Raw genomic sequence first — 24,257 nt, 5'->3', positions numbered from 1 at the left:
AAGTTTGTGGCTCAGCACCGCTCCGATTCCGTACGGAGATGCATCGCACGTTAACAATACTGGCAATTTGCCATCGAAATGCATTAGCACATTTTGTGAAGTTACAAGATTTTTTAGATTCATGAAGGCATCTTGGTGTTTATGGGCCCACACCCATGGCGCATTTTTATCCAGTAGACGGTGAAGCGGTTCTGCAACGGTTGCCTTATGTGGCAGGAATGCGTGGTAAAAATTGATGAGTCCCAAGAATGCTTGTAATTGTTTCTTATCTTTTGGAGCCGGAGCGCACTTGATAGCTTCGACCTTACTGGCACACGGTCTTATACCCAGTGCATCGATTTTAAATCCCAAAAATTCTACTGACGGAACTCCAAATTGACACTTGTCTCTGCGTAGGCGTAGTCCGGCCTTATCAAATCTTGAAAGCACCTCATTAAGACGCACCGCTAGCTCTTCCTCTGATTTTCCCATAACAATTATGTCATCGAAGTAGGGTAAAACACCAGAAACGTTCTGCAATATACGTTCGATGCAGCTCTGAAATATGCCCGGGGCTGAAGAAATTCCAAATTGTAGTCTGGTTACTTTGAAATAACCTTTGTGTGTACATATGGTTTGCATCAATGCAGACTGCTCATCTACCACTAGTTGTTGGTACGCCTGAGCCAAGTCGATTTTCGCAAATATGGATCCTCCTTCAACTGATGCTAATAATGAATTCATTGGAGGAATTTGATAGCCGTGTTGCTTAATCACTTTATTAATTGTAGACTTGTAGTCGCCACATATGCGAATAGTACCATCCTTTTTAATTACTGGCACTGTAGGAGTCGCCCAGTCGGAGTATTCAATGGGTACTAGGATTCCTTGGGAGCACAGACGGTCTAATTCTTCTTCATATAATTCTTGAATTGCAAATGGAATGCGTCTTGCTGGCAGTCGGACTGGTGTTGCATCAGTATTAATTTGTAATGACACAGGTGGCCCCCGAAAACGGCCTAATTCAGACGAAAACAGATCCTTATACTTCGCCAGAGTTGCCTCGATGCTAAGTTTAGCGTTAATGGCATGTATTCCTTCTATGCTGATGCCTAAGGGCATAAACCAGTTGCGTCCAAGTAAATTCGATCCACCGCTTGATGTAACAACCAGTGGAAGATTCGGAATGTATTTATTATCGTACTGGACAGATGTATCCACGATGCCAATAACTGGAATTCGGTTTTTCTGGTAATCCGTAAACTCTAGAGCACAATCTTGGATATTCGGTCTATCCGTTGGCCAGATGTAACGAAACGTAGCTTCGTCTATCATTGTGATCGCAGACCCCGAATCCACTTCGAATTGGCATTTTCGTTTATTTATAATTATTGTAACGATTTCCTTTGGGCAAATCAACGGTAGTATGCTGTGGACACTGTATTCTTCATTCGGCTTTTGCTTGTGTGGTCCTCGGTAGGAGTCATGGCCACTCGATGTGTTGAATGCTTTACGACCCGGGTCTCTTACAGCCCTGCAGACTCGTTGAAGATGGCCTGCTCGGTGACAGGCATGGCACACAGTGTTCCGATGTGGGCACAGTTTCCGCAAGTGAGCACCCCCGCAACCATCGCATGGCTGGTGGTGCTGATTGGGTCGGCTTGGACGGATCGCGTTAGTCTGCACTTCGTGAATCGACTCAGTGCTCTCAGCTGTATTTCGCATGGCCCAAGCGCTGTGAGCAGCGGCCTCACTAGATGTGGCGCGTTCCATCGCGCGTTGAATCGTTAAATCTGCCTCTGCTAGAAGACTTTTCTGAAGACCCTCATCCTTCATTCCACATACGAAGCGATCGCGCAACATGCGATCCAACGCAGCTCCGAATTTGCAGTCGACAGCGAGAGTCCTAAGTGCAGCCATGTAGTTCGCAACCGATTCATCAATTAGTTGGTCTCGCTTGTGAAATTGGTAGTAGGCCGCAATTTCCGATTGACATGGAGACAAATGTTGGTTGAGTATTTCATATATTTCCGATAAACTCAAATCACTCACCTGAGTAGGGGATGCCAATGACGTTAGAAGCTCGAACAGTGGAGCGCCAGCCAGGGTAAGCAATGCAGCCTTCTTCCGTGCTTCCTCCGTAACGTCATTGGCCAGAAGATACAGCTCAAAACGCTGCTTGTAAGTTGTCCATTTGTTTGGGTGATTTAAATCAAATGGTTCTAACTGACCCACTCCTGACATTATCACTGATTTATTTGTTGTTTTGCGTTCTGTAGCAATATTCACTTTGGTGGGCTTTTCCTCATGTGATTCCAAATCAGACATTAGTAGTTGAATTCGATCGTATGTGTGTGTGTTTGAGCATCAATCCAAATTGCAGTAGTCGTAGCGCGTCTGTCTGCAAATGCGCGCGTTGGAAAAGTATCGTTTCTTTATTCCAATAAACTTGGCGCCAGCACGCATGCGGTTTTTGGCGTCTCTTTGTTCGCTTTCGCTTGGTCGATTGTAACTGTACACGACATATACATATATAAGTTTGACGAATTATCCCATCCTCGTCGCCAATTTTGTGTTTGTGCAAACTTATGTATATATAGAAATCTGGATATGTAGTAGTTGTAGTTATAGTAGTAGAAGTAGAAGTCCAGTAGTAGAAGTCCCTCGTAGCTGTAGTAGTAGTCGCGGTAGTAGCAATCCCTCGTAGTTGTAGTAGTAATCCCTTGTAGCTGTAGTAGTAGTAGTAGTAGTAGAAGTCCCTCGTAGTTGTAGCAGGGAAGTCCGATGTTGTTCCGAAGCAATTAGTAGAACGACTGAGAAGTGCAGCTGTTAACAGACCTTTTAACAGTCCGACGATAACAGCTTCTTAGAGATGGGTCACATACGTAACACATGTGAAAAGCCATCTCAATTGGGTACATTGATTTGGGGGGATATTTTTTTTCCGCACATTTATATGCTAAACTAATGTAGTAAACCACTAAAAAGCAACAACAACAACACGGTGTTGAATTTTGTTATGCAAAATGTCTGCCAGATCATAAATTAACTGAAAATTAGTATTGTTTGACAGCGTAAAGAGCTGAAAATGCTAATGAGAATGAGGCAAAGAGAATGATGGAGATAACCGTATATAGACGAGACTCTATTTTATACATTATAGAGTGACATAAAATCAGTGTTGGCTAACTTCTCGCCGTCTGGCAGCAATTAATCTTTCATTTATAAATTATGCTCTGCGACACACAAGGCAAAGGAACCATTACAAGAAGAAAAAAAAGAAGGGCAAAAGAATGTAAATCGCAATAAAATATCAATTTGCAAAACTTGACCAACATCATCATCATCATCATCATGTTGTTGGGCACACAGCTCATCGTCGTCGTCGTCGCATCCTATCTACCAATGGTCTTCTTGGAGTCTTCCCCACCAATTGCAAAAGTGATTTGTTTTCAGCGCTGCTCTTGTTGGCAATTTACTTTTACAACACCCAAGACCAAAAGACGACAGAGAAATAATTTATGCTGTAATTTATTACCAACCATAAGACAGACTCTCGTGAGCTCCAGAGCTCTTGACTCTTGGGGCAGTGCCTACGCGAATCCCAGTATCCGTGTGTGTGTGTGTTTCTTTCTGCATGTTTATATATATTTCCATACATGGCAATTAAACAAAATGTAAACTTGTAGATATTTCAAATATCGAGAATTCACTTCAATCAGTGAAATCAATATAAATCAATTCCAGCTGCCGCCAGTTCAGTTCGACAGACACGTTGTGTTGGGTGCTAATGGCCACAAGTGAAGTGAAGTAGTATGTAGTCGTAGTTGTCTCAATTGCCACCAGTCGACATCGTTTCGCTGCCTCATCAATTGAGTTTGTTCTATGCCACTGCAACAACTCGAACTAGTAGTTTCATATATTTGTATTTTTTAATACCCTTTACTTTGAAAATTTTTGCAAAAATCTACATGAATTTTCTTATGAAACTTGTCAACAATTTTTAAACACTAAAACTAGTTTTTTGTATCCAAATTGTTTATAAGATTGGTAGATTCTTTCTATCAAAGTTAAAGCACTAGAAAACTTAAGAATAACGTTCTCAAGGGGAAACGCCATTTAAGTTTAGTAATTATACCAATTCACAGAAATATGATGTCTATTTTTGGGTAAAAAGAACTATCGATTTAAATAAGACAACTAGAACATAAGAAAACCAGGAAAAAATGTACAAATTTGTCTGCTAAATGTATGATCTAAGATTATATTAGGAGATCGTCTACTTTTATCAAAATCGGAAAATTAAAACTTTGGAAAACGTTTTAAGTTAAAAAGTCATATTTGTTTATTATAAAACCAAGTCTTATATCTTATCTGCTGAATTTTGTGAAATCTCTGATATTAAAGGACTCCTAACTAACTATAGTATGAATTTTTAAAGGTTCTTAAGAAAAGGAAAATTTTGTAAGTCACCTGTTTCTTAAAGCTAAAGCTAATAAGTATAAACCTTAAGTATAAAAAATGACTTGTTATTGTCTTAAATTAAAGAGATTCTCAAAAATGTTTTGATATTGTTCTAGGGAAATGAAATTGTAAAGAGTATAGCGACTTCGTCTTTAGCCTAAAAGTTGTAAACAAAAAGTGTACATCTGTATATTTTATTTTTTTGCACACAAATGTCTGTTTCCGACAGCGCACGCGGCTGGTCTGGAGCTCTGAAGCTTCTTCTGGCGATTGAATATTGGCTACACAAGCAACTGACAGTTTTGTGGTGTGGTGTGTTGCTTGGTGAAGATGAAGGGGCTGGTTGGCTGGCTGGATGGCTGGCTACCAGACCACTTGACGTAACTAATTGAATGTCAATTTACCTCTTCTCCTTTCCATTCTGGCGTTCGCGCCTCATTTTCAACGTTTTGGGTTTTTTGTATATTTTTATGCCAGTCACGAACTGGCAGTGTCTCTCTATGTCTTTCTCTTCTGAGAGTTTTTAAAACTCCATTCGTATTAACATATTGCCTTTTACAAATTCAATATTGAAACTACATTATAGGCCATGTAATCATTATCATTGCAATCCAAATATGTAGGTATGTGTTTTCATTTACATATTTAACGTACAACATACATATAAGTAGCTACCTACTAGCCGCACATGTGTATAAATATTTATCTCAGACGTCGCGCCACTGCAATGCATCGTGTCCCTCATTTGCTCCATCGTTAAGTGGTTAAATATTTGTGTGAGAGAATTTTAATTTTCAATTAGATTTAATGTAAAGAAGAATGTTTATTTTGTCTATGTAGGTAAGAACATGAAAACTCAGCTTAGGTTCAGTGTTAAGAAACGCTTTGTGGCAGTTTCAATGACGTTAATCTCTGATTAATAAGAAGATAAGATGATTTATGGATAGAACACATTGTTGCAGTGTTGGAAAATCTAATGAAAAACCGAATGACTGTTCAGCGGCCTCCATCAGTGATGAAATTTAACACTAGATGAGATTTGGATTTCATTTGGGAAACATAATTCTGATTAAAAACATTAAAACTGAGCAACTATGATTATAGTTGGTTAGAGGTTGGAGCCATTAAGCTTAGTTTTCGCAACACTGGCTCGCAATTTCTTCTCTGAAATTGAACTCTTAACTATCAACTTTATTCTTTTAGTCTGCTTTGCCCTCCACTTGCTTTGTTAACGTTTTTCCCGGTCCATTTTCATCATAGTTTTCTTGCCTTTTTATTTTCCTTTCTGCATAATAATCAATTTAATGAGCCTAAGTCGCGCTGCAAATTAATTTAAAGCCTCAAGCAAGCGCGCAAAAGTATTAAATTTACAACTTTTTCTCCCTCTCTTTCTCTCTCTTTTCTTGCATACGTTTTTTTATGAATTTCTATATACTATATGTAGGTATATTATTTTTTTATATTCCTGGTTGCCCCTCCCATCTGCTTCATCTCCGCGAACTAAGCTAAACCAAGTTCCGCCTGCATTGTGGCTGTACTGGGGCTTGTAATTCATAGCCAGCGAGGCACACACAGCGATGGTAACGTCAACGTCAACAGCAATGGCAACCCGCAATCTTGATGGGCAACACTTGAGTGTGCTGGCAACTACTACAAAACTATGCTTGTACCCAGAGCCAAGAACGAAGCATATTGCCATAAAATTAACGGATGCTGGGATGGTGGGTAATGCAACAAGAGATTGTTGATGAAGAAGGGATAAAAGGGGTAGAATGGGGCCCAGCATCAGCACCACCAGCAAATAAGCAACAACAGCAGGGAGAGAGAGAGAGGAAAACAGCAGAAAAATATTAACACAATATTTTCCAAGCGAGACCTGGGCGATAGATGGCAGACTGGCTGCTGCTTCTGACCAACCCACATCGTTATCATAATATGAATGGTGGTTCAACTCTCTGCTTGTCGTGCCTCAACTTTGCCTCGACTCAGCATTTGTGTGGTGTGGGCAGGGTGAACAGAGGCAGTTGGCAGAGGCAGCATCGTCATCATCATTTTACCTTCCCTACCTTATCTCCTCTTGTTCCGTTCAGTCTATGAATGATTATGAGAAACATTGAGCATGGTCATGTGCTTGTCTGCATGTGGGTACTAGTACTTGGATGCTGGTGCAGGTCCTGTTCCTTCTGCATCTCCTTTGCCTATGGCCCCGTCTATTAATGTTGCTGCTGATAATGATGCTGCGCTTTATTCGCTGACTAGGCTTGCTAGGTTTGCAGCTGAGTCTGCTGCGTTTGCATTTCATCGTTCTTGCACTCGTTGTCACGTATTTGGCACAAGTATTTAATTAGGAAGTGCTTACGTGTAAAGCTCTTTAAATAGGCACACGAAATGTTACACTCAATATCCAGTTTATTGTTTCAATTTGAGAACAAACCAGAGGGCCGGGGCTAACTTCGACCGCGTCAAAGTTTGTATACCCTTGCAACTTTTTTGGTAACTCTTTCCTTACCTATTAGCCATCAATGTGGAAGAACGTTTTATCTAAAAAGGCTTAAGCTTGAGAAAGAAAGGCCTACAATCATAGGAAATAACGAAGATATTGATCAAAGTCACTTTTTTCCACCGATCGTTCCTATGGGAGCTATATGATATAGTCACCCGATCTTTATCAAATTCGGCACAGTCATTAACATATATATTAAATTAAGAAATGTTTAATTTAAAAGCAATCGCGTTAAAAGTAACGAAGTTATTTACAAAAGTCACTGTTTTCGACCAATCGTTCCTATGGGAGCTATATGATATAGTCACCCGATCTTGATCAAATTTGGCATAGTCGCTTATAGGCGTAGTAAACTCTCTAATATTAAGTTTCACGACAATAGCTCAGAAAATAACGAAGTTATGGAGAAAGTCACTGTTCGTGACTTGGCCGTTTGTATGGGAGCTATATGATATAGTCACCCGATCTTGATCAAATTTGTCATAGTCGCTTATAGGCGTAGTAAACTCTCTAATATTAAGTTTCACGATAATAGCATAGAAAATAACGAAGTTATTGAGAAAAGTCACTGTTCGTGACTTTGGGGTTTGTATGGGAGCTATATGATATAGTGGTCCGATCCGGCTGAATCCGAGATATACAACGCCTGCAGTATATACAAGCCTACGTGCAGCTCTGTAGCTCTTACGGTCTAGGAGGAGTTTGCGTTGATCCAGACGGACGGACGGACGGACATGGCTAGTTGAACTCGTCCAAAATTAATATACCCTTTTTGCAAGGGTATAAAAATAGTAGTCTGCACTTAATACCGATGAACAATAGCTTCTTACGTTTTAAAGTATATTTTTCAACACACAAACTTTTTAAATTTTACATATTAAGTTAATAGCAGAAATTTTCACCAAGAAACAAGGCACGACCGCTGTATAGATCATTTTTCAACACTGGTTTATATTTTAATTATTAGTTATCAACACTTTAAAAGCAGTATCATATATAAAGTGTTAAAAATTTCTGTTTATTGTCTTAATGTGCTCTTCAAAATTGACTTTTTAGCTTCATAAGAATCGAGCCTTTCACCCGAACACCCGTTCTCTTGCATTTTTTTACGATTTGTTAATCACTTTCAACCCGAACCATTTCCGTGTGTGCCGGTTTACCTGTGAATATTATATAAATAATAAAACCTACATTTAGTTAACCGAAGTTTCTCGTGCGTTTTAATTCACCACTCGCTCACCACAAACTGAAGAAATTGGCACCCGCCAACTCCTTGTATTTCATTTGGATCCTTCCGCCCCCCCACGAACATTGCTCAATCTTTCACTCGTTGCAGAGGACGGACGTGTTTTTTTTGCGCTTATCAATTTTTATTTTTTACTCGCGATTAATTACTTTTACAAATTTAAATTAAATTAAATTCATTATCGGTTTAATTAATAAAAATTTCAACATCCGAATTTTATTTTCATTTCGCGAATTCTTGCTGTCGCTTTTGTTTAAATTTAAATAAAATCAAAACTTACAACAATACTTGCATTAGCGGTGTTGTTGTTTTGCTTATTTCTTTTGCCTTTTGTCTTTACCGTTTTAACTAACTCTCGCGCTCTTGCGTACAAATTGTTGTTGCATGTGTTCAATTTGACGCGCTCTCCCGCTCTTTCCTATTCTTGATTGATTTGCGCTCTCGTCTTTTGCCTACCCGCGACTCTGTGATACGTGTTTTTGTTTTTGTGCTTTCATCTCTTTTTATTCTTTAGTTGTGAAGGCTTACTCTGCACATTAACCCTTGTGTCAGAACTGGTCAGTATATTCTTTACACAGAATTTTTACCTTTAGAATTTTTATTTTTTGTATTTCCTTTTTTAATTAAATTAAACTTTTTGATAAAATGGTTGTCTGTTCAAAAAATAATTGCATAGTTGCCACTAATGCGGTTGACTCCCATGATTATATTCTGTGTTGGTTGTGTGACAATGCGGTTCACGTTAAGTGTGCAGGTTACACAGGCAGAATCAAGGAGTCTATTGCTAAAGGTGGTGGCTTAAAATATGGATGTGATGCTTGCCGAGAGGTCGAGAATGAGATGCGCTCTTTCATGAGGCGGACTAGAGATAGTTTTGACACTTTAAGGGCAGGTTTTAATAAACTCCAAGCGGAGTTTACTGCGGTGGAGACTCAGTTCAGAAGTTTATCGCTTATGAATGAGTCTCCGAAACGTAAAAGGACCAGTCCTTGGGGTGTTTCTGCATCTGTAGACCCGCCAGCGTCTCTTATCGTCCCCGACCGGTCTCATGCACCGTCCACTCCTAATGTACAGCAATTGATTTCGTTTAAGAGCCCGGTTGTGAATGCTATTAGTAAGGAATTACCGGTATCACCTGGGAATGATCTCTTAAAAACGATGCCTATTGTAGTGTCCGATGTGTCCGGGCAATTACCCATTCCAATGGAAATTGCCGATAGTTCTAAAAGTATCGAGGGCCCCGTAAACAAGTCGACTGCTGCAGTGGGTAACTTGTCCAACGTTACTGCTGCGGCTGACGCTTCGGGACCGCGGCCTCTCGTTGGCATACCACCAAAGAAACATATATTTGTTTCTAGGCTAGACCCTGTTGTCACATCTGATGATGTAATAGCCTATATTCGGAAGAAAGTTAACGTCTCGAATATTGCGGTGGAGAAGTTTAAATTTTCTTATTCTCGGGACATTTCGTCTTTTAAAATTAGTGTTTCTGCCAATATCTTCGACACTATATGTCGAGAAGATTTTTGGCCAAAGCATATAATAGTTAAGGAATATACTGTGAAAAAGAAAAATCGGAAACCGATTCGCTTGCCAACAACAACAACTAATACTAATCCTGTCACATCAGCATCTGCTGGTGTGTCAAAAAACTAGCTTCGTCCCTTAACCTGGGTTACCAGAATGTTAGAGGGCTGAGATCTAAACTTTCTAATCTCTTTGTAGATAGTCTTTCTTTTGAACATAACATTCTAGCTTTTACAGAGACGTGGCTAAAACCTGATATTGCTGATGCATCGGTTTTTTCCACAAACTTTTCTATATTCAGACGTGACCGGATTTCTCGTATAGGTGGTGGCGTTCTGATAGCTGTTGATGCTGCTTTATCATCTGAAATGATTCAATTTTCTAGTACCCAGGAGATTGAGTTTGTCGGTGTTAAAGTAAATTTTAAATCTTTTAATGCTTTCATTACTTGTTCCTATATTCCACCATTGTCAGACATGGCGGTATATTTAAATCATTTAGAGGCAATTCAGTTTGTCTCCTCTTTAGTTTCCAGTCAAGACTTGCTCATAGTTGTAGGTGATTTTAATTTACCCGCTTTAGCATGGTCACTAACAGATGAATCTACCACGTTGCTGCCCTCTTTGTCACATGACTTTATTGATGGCCTTCTAGGCTTATCTTTATCCCAAGTCAATCCCGTCTTAAATTCTAATAGAAAATCGTTAGATCTTATTTTTGTATTGGATTCTTCTTATTGTGAGGTTTCTAGGATCGAACCTTTTGTTCTTCCAGAAGACAAATTTCATCCTACATTAAATTTAAAAATTGATTTGCCCTTGCTTTCACCATTACTTGGTTCAAATGAGTTACCTCTAACTAGGTGCTTTCGTAAGACTGACTTTGCCAGCCTTAATGAAAACATTGCTACTACTGATTGGTCTTATCTGTACAATTGTAGAGATATGAACTCAGCTGTTCGTTTTTTCTATGATACTCTGAATTCACTCTTTGATATTTGTGTGCCTCTTGGTAGGCTGGAGCGGCTTAACAAACCTCCCTGGTTCTCTCGTGAGTTATCCAATTTGAAAAATGTGAAGACACGATATTATAAGAAGTTTCAAAAAACACGTCGTTCATCAGATTATGCTCTGTATACAGTCGCTCGTTCAAAATTCATGATGCTTAATACACAATGCTATAAGAATTATCTTCAGCGGTGTAAGCTTCAGTTTTCTTCCGACCCTAAACAATTTTATAACTTTGTTAATTCTAAACGTAAGACCTCTGTGCACCCATCTTTTTTGTCTTTTCAAAATAAAAAAGCAAGCACTGATCAGGCAATTGCCGATATGTTTGCGAGTTTTTTCAAAACAACTTATTCCTCAACGGAATATCGAGCAAGTCCGTATCCTTATCATTTAAAAAAGGCTAATTGCATTTTCAATCCAGTCATTGATGAAAGTTCTATTCTTAGCGAACTTAAATTAGTTAAACCTGTTTATTCTCCGGGGCCAGATGGTCTTCCTGGATGCGTACTCAGGTTCTGTGCAAACGCATTATGTAAACCCATTTTAAAATTGTTTCTATTGTCTGTCGAATCTTCCTCTTTTCCATCTATTTGGAAGGAGTCGTATATCATTCCTCTGCATAAAAATGGCAAAAAGTCCGAAGCCTCTAACTATAGGGGTATCTCAAAATTGTCCGCTATTCCGAAAGCTTTTGAGAAAATTATAACTTCTCAATTGCAACATTTTTGCAGTTCTATTATTTCACCATCCCAACATGGGTTTGTGAAACGTAGATCTACAACCACTAACCTTTTAGAATTTACATCAGTAATTATCAAGGGGTTTAAAAATGGTAAACAAACTGATGTAATATATACTGACTTTAGCAAAGCCTTTGATTCCGTTAATCATACCCTATTACTTTCTAAGCTGAGCGACATTGGGTTTCCACCCCTTTTCCTTTCTTGGGTTCGTGAATATTTAACAAATAGAAAACAGAAGGTACTTTTTAAGTCTTCTTTTTCCGCTTCCATTCCTGTGACTTCTGGTGTACCTCAAGGTAGTCATCTTGGCCCTCTGCTCTTCACACTATTCATTAACGATCTTCCATCAGTCATTGTTCATTCGCGTGTGCTTATGTATGCTGACGATGTCAAGCTTTGTCTTACTCATAAAGATACAGATTCATTTAGTCGGCTACAAGCTGATCTTAAAACTTTCAATCCTGGTGCCAGTTTAATCTACTAAATCTTAACACTACCAAATGTAAGGTAATGACTTTTTTTCCGTAACTCTCCTCAACTGGTCACTTATTTTCTAAACAATAGCCCTCTGGAACGTCTAAATAATATGAATGATTTGGGCGTACTTATGGACCATAAGTTAAATTTTAACACCCATATTTCCACCACGGTCGCAAAGGCCATGAGTGTCCTGGGTTTCATTAAAAGATGGTCAAAAGAATTTGATGACCCCTATACAACTAAAGTTCTTTTCACTTCGCTTGTCCGTCCTATTTTAGAGTATGGATCTTGCATTTGGTCACCTCAATATGAGTCGCACCAGATTAGACTTGAATCCGTTCAAAAGCAGTTCTTGTTATTTGCTCTTCGTGGCTTAAGCTGGGATCGCAATGTCAATTTGCCTTCGTATTCTAGTAGACTTCTCTTGATTAACCTTCCATCCCTAACTAACCGTAGAATTATGCTTGGTGTCATTTTTATGCACAAGCTCCTAATTGGTGATATCGACTCGCCTGAGTTATTAGCTCAGGTGAATCTGTCGGTACCATGTAGACGGAGTAGACATCCTTTGATACCTTTATCCCTTAGTCGTTGTTCTTCTAACTATGCTATGCATGAACCTTTTAGGGTCCTCTGCTCTGATTACAACCTTCTATTCCCTGTAATCGGCTCAGAGTTTTCTATTAATATGCTTAAAACATCTATCCTATCCCATTTAGTTAATAGATAGCTGTAGTATTATTTGTTTGTCTGTTTTTTCTATTGTGTACTTGTCCACGCGATTCGTGCCGTGCGTTATACGGCTGCACCCCTCGGTCGGTCGGGTGGGAGGTGGTGCTTGGGCTCGCGCGTAACAGGCTATGTCCTGGTGTCGTAGGGGCCACTTGAACGTACTGCGCATAGTATCGTCAACGTCCGCTATTTTTTTTTTTTTTTGAAAAATATGTGATTTTCCAATACTACTTCTCATGGACTGATGTTTTGTAATTAAAATTACTCAATATAACTTTTATACATGAATTATTTGCAATTTTCTTCTACCTGAGTCAACATTTCAATACTCGAATGGTTTTCCAACACATTTAACTGATTTGAAATATTTGAATATTTGAAATTTTTTGTCCATCCTTTATAGTTTTGTGCCTTTCTCTTTTATATTATTGATGCAAATTTTTAGGTATTGCCCCGACAGCTAGCTAGCTACCTATCTAACTGACCTCTCCACACCTCCTTAACACAAACCAAAGTCAAGAGGATGTTAACGACGACGATTTGCTTTTAGGCCACTGTCATTTCCAATCCAACTTTTGACTCCCACTCCAATTTCGATTCCCATTTGGCAAAAGGCGACTGGCTACCAATGAGCTGAAGGAAAAAGAAATACATACATATATTTTACCCAAACGCCTCCACCACCAGCACCACTCAAGTTGGCTCCCCACGACTCTTTGAAAATTGCATTCAGCCAGCATTCATCTTTGTGGCACACGGGGGCTAGTCTGGATAGCTAGCTAGCTGGCTGGCTGGCTGTGTCTTTTCCCCGTCGTCTTTTTATGTTTTTCGTCGCACACACACACACAGACACACAGGGAGAAACGAAGAGAGATTCAGCCACGTTTTCTTTTTTGGAAAAAGATAACAAACCCAATCGTTTGTGCAACATTTTCAACAGTTTTGGCACGATTCTTTCCTTCCTTCAATTTACGGAATGCTGATTTTTTTTCCATCTTTCTTTCTTTCCTTCCTCTCTCTCTCTGCAAATTTTTTTGTGTTTTGCTGCTGCCACTGGTGCTGCTTTGTCGTCGTCATCCCAGTCGTCGTCGTCCGATCCCTTGAAGCGTGAACGAGTGGAGTTTTGGCAAGTCTTTCTGAACGTGCAAATTGCATGCTGTGCGGAGAGTTAATGGCGTTTTCTTTTGGGTAGAGGGAAACCATGGGTGTTGATGCTAACGAGTTGAGAGAAAATAAAGTTCATGACTTCATTTTTGTTCTGTCTTCTTCCCACCTCCTCCTCCTCCTTCTTGTCATTCATGGTTCTTGGAGAAAACCAGTCTTCTGTTTTGGCTTGTCCCTCATACATATCATCTGCATATCAAGTAACGTCCAAAGCATTTCTCATTGTAATATAATGTTTAAGATTTTAAATAAAACATGAATCGATGTCGAGGGCCAAGAGCCACAACAATGCCAGCAAAAAAAAAAAAAACACGAAAAACGAAAGGAAAATAAGAATAAGTCTCAGAGACCTATGTGTACGTTCCTTCCTTCCTTTACTCCTCAGAGCTTCTTCTTCAACTCTCTCTTCCCCTCTTTTTTGGGCACAATTGCAATTTCCACTTTTGGGGCTGAAGTTGCAGCTGCAATTTTGTTGTTCTTCTTGTTGCTGTTGTTGTTGTCGATAACTTTGGCCATTGTTACTGATGATGTTGGGTCTGATAAGTGGCCCAAGGGCAGGAACAAGCAAAACGAATAGGGGCAAAAAGGAGGTAAGTGAGAGGGCAATGAGTCCGACCGACCACAAGACTTGAGGCAATTTTCAACAAGCTTTTGGTCATAACTTTTCTGCCCCGCATTTTAAATATGAATATAATCTTTCAGTCTCTTTCTCTACATTCGTCAGTTGAAATTTGCTTATTATAACAATTAGGGAACACTGTTTTAGTACCTACTCGACTCTACGAAGGCTACTCGAAAAGTTTTATTGGTACCCTGTACAATTGCATGAAACTTTTGTTTCTCAGATGATTTAAGTCCAATCCCAGTAGACTACTTTTAGGTGTGAAGCATTAATCATATGAATATTAAATGTTAAATTCATATTTCATAATTTAAGTGCAATTTGCAACACTTTTTTAATTAAGAACTTCCAAGATCTAACTTCTTTTATTAAAGAGAACTTTTTAAACTTATGCATTAACCCTCGCTCAAGTGGGTGAGAGAGAGAGAGGCAGTGAAGACAAGTGCCAGCTGTCCATTGAGGATGCGGATGCTGTTGCTCCTGATGATGATGATGTGGATGATGATAATAATGATGTTGTTCATGTTGTTGTTGATGATGTGAAGCCTCCTCTTCCATGTTTGTGCTTAACTTTTTAAATGTTAATGCGAATGTTGCTCCACGACTACGGACGGTCGAACGGACGGACGTTTGTTCAGTCCTTCCTACGTTGGTCGTTGGTGTTGTTGTTGTTGTTGTTGCTTTTGTTGATGTGTTGATATGAGTTTTAATGCATTTTAAGCTCACTACGTCCAGTGAACGACCGTCATTCAGTCAGTCAGTTTGCTGCCCAACAAAATTTGCAATGCTTGTTGCTACTCACACAACACAATTTTTCATGCACACGTTGATTTCCATTTTGGGGGCTCCCCGCATCCCCTCCTCCACCATTCATCCAGTCAACCAACGAGCCATCCAGCCAGAGCTTATTTAGCATTTATCCTCCTCCGCCGTCGTCGACGTTGTTGTCGTCGTCTGGCCATTTACTCGATTTGTGGTTTGTTGATTTTTCTTATTCAACGCTCCATCGCCCAAACTCGAACCCAACCCAAGCCAATGCCTGTCAGCAACATAATCATCGACTCACTTGGCAATTTGGCTGTTACTTGGAGTGTTCCCATCGTCATTATCATCATAGTGTATTTATTTTTTACGTTAATGGCCAGTTGTCATATGGGTTGAGGAGATCCCCCAGACCAGACAGAGAGATACTTTTCGCACGCGGTGATTACATTTTTAAGTAGGTGTATGAGTAATTATTTGCAACACTGTGCAATGGATTACTAATTGGATTTACACACACATACAGAGAGTTCCGTTATGCCAGAGGAAGTCTCTTCCTTTCTCTCTTACTTTATTTTTTTATTGGATATTTAACAACACTGAAGAACAAACGAAACAACTAAAATATGCGATATGCTTGTTGTTCTTTAGCCCAAACAAGTCGAAACGCTCCGCAATGCAATTAAGTCAAAGGAATACACAGAAAAATCAACAACAACAACCCAAAGTATCTCATGTGACCAAAAAGGACCAACAGAGAACAGGCAAGCACTTGGCTATCTACATACGATGCATACAAAAACTGGTGGCATCTTGTTGTAGCCAGGGTAACCAGAACTGATTTGCAATTTCGGTAGGAAATGAGACACAGAAAGGCGAAAGCGAGATAGGTAGATAGGGAATGAGACAAAGGGCTCCACGAGAAATAATAAAAACACGAAAAACCAAACACAAAATAAAAAAAAAAAAAAAAGAAAGGGGGAGAAGCTTCTGTGCTCTTCCACATTTTGATAACCATTAACAATTTGGTAAACTAAAGAAGTAGGAGAAAAAGAAACTTCATCATCATCATCATCATCATTGTCGTCGTCGTCGTCGTTATTATTATCAAGGCAGTCAGGCAGGCAACCAAGCATATGTGTTAACTTGAAGTTAAGTGGATTCTCCTCGTCGTCGTACATACATCTTGTTCTTTTGCCCCTCTCCCACTCTGCTCCTCTCCATTCACTTGAGTTGATAATTTAAATGAACGACTGGAACTCTGAGACTGTCTCTACCTGTCTTTAGCAGGTACATATACAATACATATATCTTAGCAATTTTATTTTTAAAGCTTCAAATAATATGAATCTTAAAACTATATTTTCGTAGGTGTATGCTAGATCTGTATTTAGTTCTTTTAGTAAGACAATGTGGAAGTGAGAGGAGATATATGTAGGTACACTTAAGGTTCTATAATTTGCCAAAGCTTTTATTTTGTGGGATTTAAGCAAATGGACTTTAAATTAAAGCATCTTCTAGCGTTTAAGAGTATCTTAAAGTCTGTAATTTGAAATGAAGGAGTTTTTTTTTTGTTTTTGTTTGTGTCCTTGTTTTGCTTTGCTTGTGGCATGGTTGATTTGGTTGTTGTTGTTGTTTTAGCTGTCCTCATGTTGCTGCTGCTTGCTGTTGATTCTGCAAAGTTTTGCCCGCAACACACATCTTAAATTTTCACAAAATTGCTTTCTTTTGAAAAGTTCTTTTGACTGAGTTAGCTTTTTATGTGTTTCAGTTTAGTTCATGTGCGTGTGTTTGGCAGGTGACTTGAATGGCTGCTGGACTAAGGGACTTTCTGGGGCGGATTTGGCGTGTCAACGCCTGATTGATGAAACAAAGGATTTGCTGGCCACTTTTTGCATGTGAACAGATGAAGCAAATAAAGGAAAAATGTTAGATCAGATTTTGTTCAGATTGCAGTAAAGTACAGTCTCTTCCCCTCCATCTGAAAATGTTTATGCACTTGATGTGAAGGCAGCAGCAGCAGCTTCCTTTTCAAAATGGTATTTTAATGCACGTTTAATTAAAATTTATTCATAAGCTTGAAAATCCCTTCATTTAATTGAATTTGTGTGGAAAGAGCGGAGTAAGTGAGTGGAGAGAGCGGATGAATATGGTAAAATAGTTTTGTCCTTCAGCCTCCAACCGTGAACAACAACTGCCAGACGTTAGCTCGATGTTGGCTGTTGGATGCTGGCTGATGGTTGTTGATGTCGACTGCGAAAAACTCCTCTTCAACACATATAAATAGCTGCAACTTCCGTTGCAACTAGCCTCCTTCTGCTGCCACGACAGCTCCTGCTGCTCTCTTGCTGCCTCTTTTTTGCCCCACACAATATAATGCTGCTAGTCAGCATGACTGGAGCTAGAGTGCTTGCTGACTGACTGACTGGCAGCCAACCTGCCAGTGTTGGTTAGAGGCAGCCGAGTGTGCAACATCCTGTATGGCAGGGAACGTTCGGGGTGGGCTGCCTTTCCGTGTTCTGCTTAAAGTTTTCGCTACCATTTGTTCTCATTCCTACCTAACAATGGGCCAGCATTTGCACTCATTTAGCATTTAAGAGTAGTTGTTCTTGTTGTTGTTTTCTACATCCTACCATCCCGACCACCCACTATTCCTGATTCTCCTGCTGTCGACTCGGTCAACCGAATTATGCCATTTTCCACTAGTCGTGGCTGCGTCCTGCCTTCCCAATCCGTCGTTATGCATCATTCATATAAGCGCATCCGCGTTGGCCATTTAAAAAAGGACGAAAAAAAATCAACCTACCTACTCCAATTCGAAAGCATCGACTTTAGAAGTACCTTGTAAATTAAAATGGATTGAAAACGAAACCCAAAGAAGTGGTAATTGCGTAAAGAGAGATGCTTGAGAAGGAATGCTTGGAAAAGAATTTGAAGAATTGCTTGGAAGGGAATACTTGGAAGGAATTTTGGTGAATGCCAGGAAAGAAATGTTAAATGGTTGGAGAAATAGAATTGGCCTAAAAATAAATGAATAAAAAGAAAGAAATAATGGGGAAAAATGTTTGAAAAAAATGAAGGAGAGATTGGAAATGAATTGTTGAAAGCTCAAAACTAAATGAATACAAAGTAATGGTTTCAGAAGAATGCTTGTAAATAATGAAAAGAAAATACTGATTGATATGATAAGTTACTTATTAAGCCCTTATGTGATCATGCATTTTTGATCCTTCTTTTACCGACTAGACATCCAGCTTGCACTTTTCCACCTTAGTAAGTCATTTAAGCGGACTTTATGAGATTTTAAACCCCCCTCTGTTTAGATTTTCCTAAAACCTTTGCCGTTTTTGGAATACTGGGTACAAAATATGCTAAACTAAGACTCAAGTTCCGTCATATTCCCTTCATCCCGACCCTCTCTGCCACAAACTGGCAACCCCAGCTTGTTGTATACATTAATAATTAAAATATTTTTCCAGTGAGTTTTTCTCTTATTTTTTATTTTTATTTTTTTTGTTGTTGTTGAATGAAGCTCTACCCCAGCCAACAGGCAATGCAATATAACAGCAAGAGATGGATATGGAACTGGAGATGGCTATGGTGCTGAAGCTGGAGCCGTGGTCGACGTCGTCTCTAGCTGCATTTCAATTTCGGTCGAGTGTGTACGCGCGAAAGGGTTATGGGGAGAGGTCTTCTGCTTCTTCTTCTTCTTGGGCTTCGGTACTCGAGTTGATGAGCACGTCTGTGCAGTGGCAGTCTCCATCCATCCAGTTTCCAGCTCTAGCTCCAGCTCCAGCTGCAGCTGCTTCTCTTCTCGTTGCTGTTGTTGTTGTTCCTGTTGTTAATAATGATGTTGATTTCTTAACGCTTCACTGACATTTGCATCAGAATTATTTACAAGGATTTTCAGTTCGTGCAAACTGAATGCAAGTATCATTTGTATCATCATCAACGAATGGTATTACATGAGGTTTGTCCGCCTCCTTCTCTCTGTGTCTCTGCCTAAACCATTAGGTCTGTTATCGGAAGAGAGAAGTCACACTTTTACGCCCAGTTCAGTCCTCCATCTCTTCCCTCTTCCACTGTTGTTGTTGTCGTGTGTTGTGTGTCTATGCAAATATTTATATGTTTGCTTAATTTTTGCACACTTGGCACATAAATCTTGTTGCAGTTGGCAGTTGAACAGTTGCTCATACCTGAGCCCACCTTCTCTCAGGGGAGCCCTGGGGGAACTGTAACGCTCCTAGCTCTAGAGTAAAAGTTGTTGCAACCCACTTTGACACAAAATGTCACCATTTTTGCAGCTGAGCGCAAGCGGTTTGGGTTTCGGGTTGGGGTAAGGGTAAAAGAGTGTAGGGCCTTCTAGCCTCGAGCTTGATGGATTATTCGAGTGCCTCCTGCTGAGCTCGACTGCATAAATATTGCAATGCCCCGTGTACACAATAAAACCAACTGCCAGGTTACCACTGCCTACCTACTGACGGGAGGGTGTGAGGAGTCACTCACGCAGAGGACGAGAAGGCAACATGACCTCCTGTTGCACTACATATGTACATATATACATCGTCGCACAATGTTTAAATTGGCCAGCTTGTTTTTATTTTTGTTTTTTTGACGTCCCAAATTGCCCCAAACTCACTCACATATGTACCTACTGTAAACAAATTTAACACTTGGAAAATGTAAATGTCGTTCGTTGGGATATACTTAGTAAAACTTTTCTAGAACAATTACCAAGTATATCGACAATTTATAGTCTTTAATACATTTTATTTGGTTTTTGTTAAACACATCTTAGTTAGTAATCGTGGTTAGTAATCGTGGTTAACGAAATCACTCAAATAATAATTACATTAAAGGGAAACCCCTCTTTACATGGCTTTAATAATAGTTTTTGCTCGGCTAATCAAATCACTGAATGATAAAAACTGCCTCAGAATTTTTGAATTTTCAATGGGGGTTTCTTCTTTTTTCTTACCACAATCAATCGATATCTTTACATGTATTAACATCTAGTGATTAATTTATTTCCCTTTGCATTTAACTCAGAAATTAATTTTCAAAGTAGGGTATTGAAACGTCGTTTTTGTTTTCTTGTTCATGTTGACATATCTTGTTGTGCTCAGGGCTATTCATAAGCAATTAGATCAGCGCAGGCTGCAACAGCAGCAGCTGCTACTGCTGCAACAACTGCAGCTTGAAGCACAACCACCCACACACGCACAGAAACAGACTCATATACACACACACCCACACCCCATGATGCAAACAAAAAGCTGTGTACCTGGGCGTAGTTGCAATTTGCATTTAACTAAAAACTAAGTATTGTTAACCACTCGACTTAAAGGAGGGGGTGGGTAGAAACAAGTTTTTATTTATTTCTAGCAGCACTAATTAACGCTCTTTCTCTCTCTTCCCTTTTTATCTTGCAGTACATGGCCCCATATCATCATCTTTGGTATCCAGCTCTTCATCATCATCATCGTTGTTGTCTTCCCCCTCCAATGCCTTTATCAATACACCGGCCACATTGCTCTTTACCACACGCCATGACATTCAGATTGCCAATATAAGCCGACCCACGGGCGGACCACAAATCGATGTAATTGTCAAGGATCTGGCGGAGGCCATGGCCATTGATTTTTATTATGCACGAGGATTGGTCTGCTGGACGGATTGCGGACGAGAGATAATCGAATGTTCCCACATGAACTCCACCACAAGGCAACAGGGACCCAAACAGACTGTGATATCGACGGGTTTGGATAAACCCGAAGGATTGGCCATTGATTGGTACACGGATAAAATCTATTGGACAGATGGTGAAAAAAATCGCATCGAAGTGGCCACTCTAGATGGTCGTTATCAGAAAGTGCTCTTCTGGACGGATTTGGATCAACCGCGAGCGGTGGCTGTTGTCCCAGCCAAACGGTTCCTCATCTGGACCGATTGGGGAGAATATCCGAAAATCGAGAGAGCCAGCATGGATGGAGATCCACTTAGTCGTATGACTCTGGTCAAAGATAATGTGTTTTGGCCCAACGGCCTGGCTGTGGATTTGTCAAGTGAACTAATCTATTGGACAGATGGCAAAAATCGTTTTATCGATGTGATGAAATTGGATGGCAGTAATCGAAGGACAATAGTCAATAACCTAAAGTATCCGTTCAGTTTAACTTACTTTGATAATCGTTTGTATTGGACTGACTGGCAGAGGGGTAGCCTGAATGCATTGGATTTGCAGACACGTGAACTGAAAGAGTTGATAGACACCCCCAAGGCGCCGAATTCGGTAAGGGCATGGGATGCCAGCCTACAACCGTATGAGGATAATCCGTGTGCCCATCAAAATGGCAATTGTTCGCATCTCTGCTTGCTCTCTACAAATAGTCAGGGTTACAGTTGTGCCTGCCCGACGGGTGTGAAACTAATCTCTGTCAATCAATGTGCCAATGGGAGTCAGGAAATGCTTTTCATTGTCCAACGGACACAGATTAGTAAGATATCCCTGGACTCTCCCGACTACACCATCTTCCCATTACCCCTGGGCAAGGTGAAATATGCCATAGCCATAGATTATGATCCTGTGGAGGAGCATATCTATTGGTCCGATGTGGAAGCTTACACCATACGACGTGCTCATGCCGATGGTACGGGTGTTATGGATTTTGTCACCTCCGAAGTGCGACATCCGGATGGTTTGGCGCTCGATTGGTTGGCGCGTAATCTTTATTGGACAGATACAGTGACAGATCGCATTGAGGTCTGTCGCTTGGATGGTTCAGCGCGAAAAGTCTTGATCTATGAGCATCTGGAGGAGCCTAGAGCTATAGCAGTGGCTCCCTCACTGGGTTGGATGTTCTGGAGCGATTGGAATGAACGTAAACCCAAGGTGGAAAGAGCCTCACTCGACGGCTCTGAGCGTGTGGTCTTGGTATCCGAGAATCTTGGATGGCCCAATGGCATTGCCCTGGATATTGAAGCAAAGACTATTTATTGGTGTGATGGCAAGACCGACAAGATTGAAGTGGCCAATATGGATGGCTCCGATCGTCGGGTTGTGATCAGTGATAATCTAAAGCATCTATTTGGTCTAAGTATACTCGATGATTATCTCTATTGGACGGACTGGCAGAGACGCTCAATCGATCGTGCTCACAAGATCACGGGAAATAATCGCATTGTTGTTGTGGATCAGTATCCGGATTTAATGGGTCTGAAAGTCACCCGATTGAGGGAAGTTCGTGGACAGAATGCCTGTGCGGTGAGGAATGGCGGTTGCTCCCATTTATGTCTAAATCGTCCACGGGACTATGTCTGCCGCTGTGCCATTGACTATGAATTGGCTAATGATAAGAAAACCTGTGTCATTCCTGCTGCCTTCTTGCTCTTCTCCCGCCAGGAGCACATTGGACGCATCTCGATTGAGTATAATGAAGGCAATCACAATGATGAACGTATTCCTTTCAAGGATGTGCGTGATGCTCATGCTCTGGATGTTTCGGTGGCCGAGAGGCGCATCTATTGGACAGATCAAAAGAGCAAGTGCATCTTTAGAGCCTTCCTCAATGGTTCGTATGTTCAGAGAATTGTAGATTCTGGTCTAATGGTACCCGATGGCATTGCTGTCGATTGGTTGGGTCATAATATCTACTGGTCCGATGCGGAGGCCCGTCGCATTGAAGTGGCTCGTCTGGATGGCAGCAGTCGGCGAGTCCTGCTATGGAAGGGAGTGGAAGAGCCGCGTTCCCTAGTCCTAGAACCGCGACGTGGTTACATGTATTGGACAGAATCTCCATCGGACTCTATACGAAGAGCCACCATGGATGGCAATGAGTTGCAAACAATCATAGCTGGAGCTAATCATGCGGCTGGTCTCACTTTTGACCAGGAGACTAGACGTCTCTACTGGGCTACCCAATCAAGGCCAGCGAAAATCGAATCTGCCGACTGGGATGGACGTAAGCGTCAGGTTTTGGTCAGCAGTGACATTGATGAACCGTACGCCGTATCCCTGTATCAGGACTATGTTTATTGGAGTGATTGGAATACGGGTGACATTGAGCGTGTCCATAAGGCCACCGGCCAGAATCGTAGTTTGGTGCACTCGGGAATGACTTACATTACCTCGCTGTTGGTCTTCAATGATAAACGTCAGACGGGTGTGAATCCATGCAAGGTGAACAATGGCGGTTGCTCTCATCTCTGCCTGGCACATCCCAGCAGACGAGGCATGGTCTGTGCCTGCCCCACACACTATCAATTGGCCAAAGACGGCACTTCCTGCATAGCTCCACGCAACTACATTATCTTCAGTCAAAGAAATAGTTTTGGAAGATTGTTACCTAACACCACAGATTGTCCCAATGTGCCGTTGCCAGTGTCGGGCAAGAATATACGAGCCGTAGACTACGATCCCATAACGCATCACATTTATTGGGTAAGTCGTTGAAAACGAGTGATAAGATCGTTAAACTAATTTCGTTTTTACCCAATTTCAGATTGAGGGCAGAAGTCATAACATTAAACGGTCGTTGGCCAATGGTACTAAAACCACTTTATTGGTCAATTCTGGACAACCTTTTGACATAGCCATCGATATAATTGGTCGTCTGCTCTTCTGGTCATGCTCTTACTCTAATAGCATCAATGTCACTAGGTGAGTTTAAAAAGATTTTATCTGTTGTACCCTAAAAAATTACTTACTCTTTGGTTTTTAGTTTTCTGGGTGAATCCATTGGAGTGATCGATACTGGAGACTCGGAAAAGCCACGCAACATAGCCGTGCACGCTCAAAAGCGTTTACTCTTCTGGTCCGATGTGGGCAGTCATCAGGCCATCATACGAGCCCGAGTCGATGGCAACGAACGTGTTGAATTGGCCTATAAGCTAGAAGGTGTCACCGCTTTGGCTTTGGATCAACAATCGGACATGATTTACTATGCCCATGGCAAGAGAATCGACGCCATGGACATTAATGGCAAAAATAAGTGAGTGGAAAACACCTTATTCCCAAACATTTACT

General features: G+C 40.6%; 1 protein-coding gene across 2 annotated transcripts in view; it reads left to right on the top strand.

The window, feature by feature from the left end:
- Positions 1 to 24,257, top strand: part of arr (low-density lipoprotein receptor-related protein 6) — a 41,457-nt gene that overhangs the window by 14,831 nt on the left and 2,369 nt on the right. For both annotated transcript variants that reach the window (XM_068288480.1, XM_068288481.1), the window contains exons 3-5: positions 20,665 to 23,672; positions 23,734 to 23,891; positions 23,953 to 24,222. In XM_068288480.1, the coding sequence (XP_068144581.1) occupies positions 20,665 to 23,672; positions 23,734 to 23,891; positions 23,953 to 24,222 (3,436 nt within the window). The remainder of the gene's footprint in view (positions 1 to 20,664; positions 23,673 to 23,733; positions 23,892 to 23,952; positions 24,223 to 24,257) is intronic.

Source organism: Drosophila tropicalis, unplaced genomic scaffold (genome assembly GCF_018151085.1).
Source record: "Drosophila tropicalis isolate 14030-0801.00 unplaced genomic scaffold, ASM1815108v1 contig_593, whole genome shotgun sequence".
Classification (NCBI taxonomy): domain Eukaryota; kingdom Metazoa; phylum Arthropoda; class Insecta; order Diptera; family Drosophilidae; genus Drosophila; species Drosophila tropicalis.
Note: the sequence above shows the minus strand (reverse complement) of the source record. Positions and strands in the feature narration are given on the sequence as shown.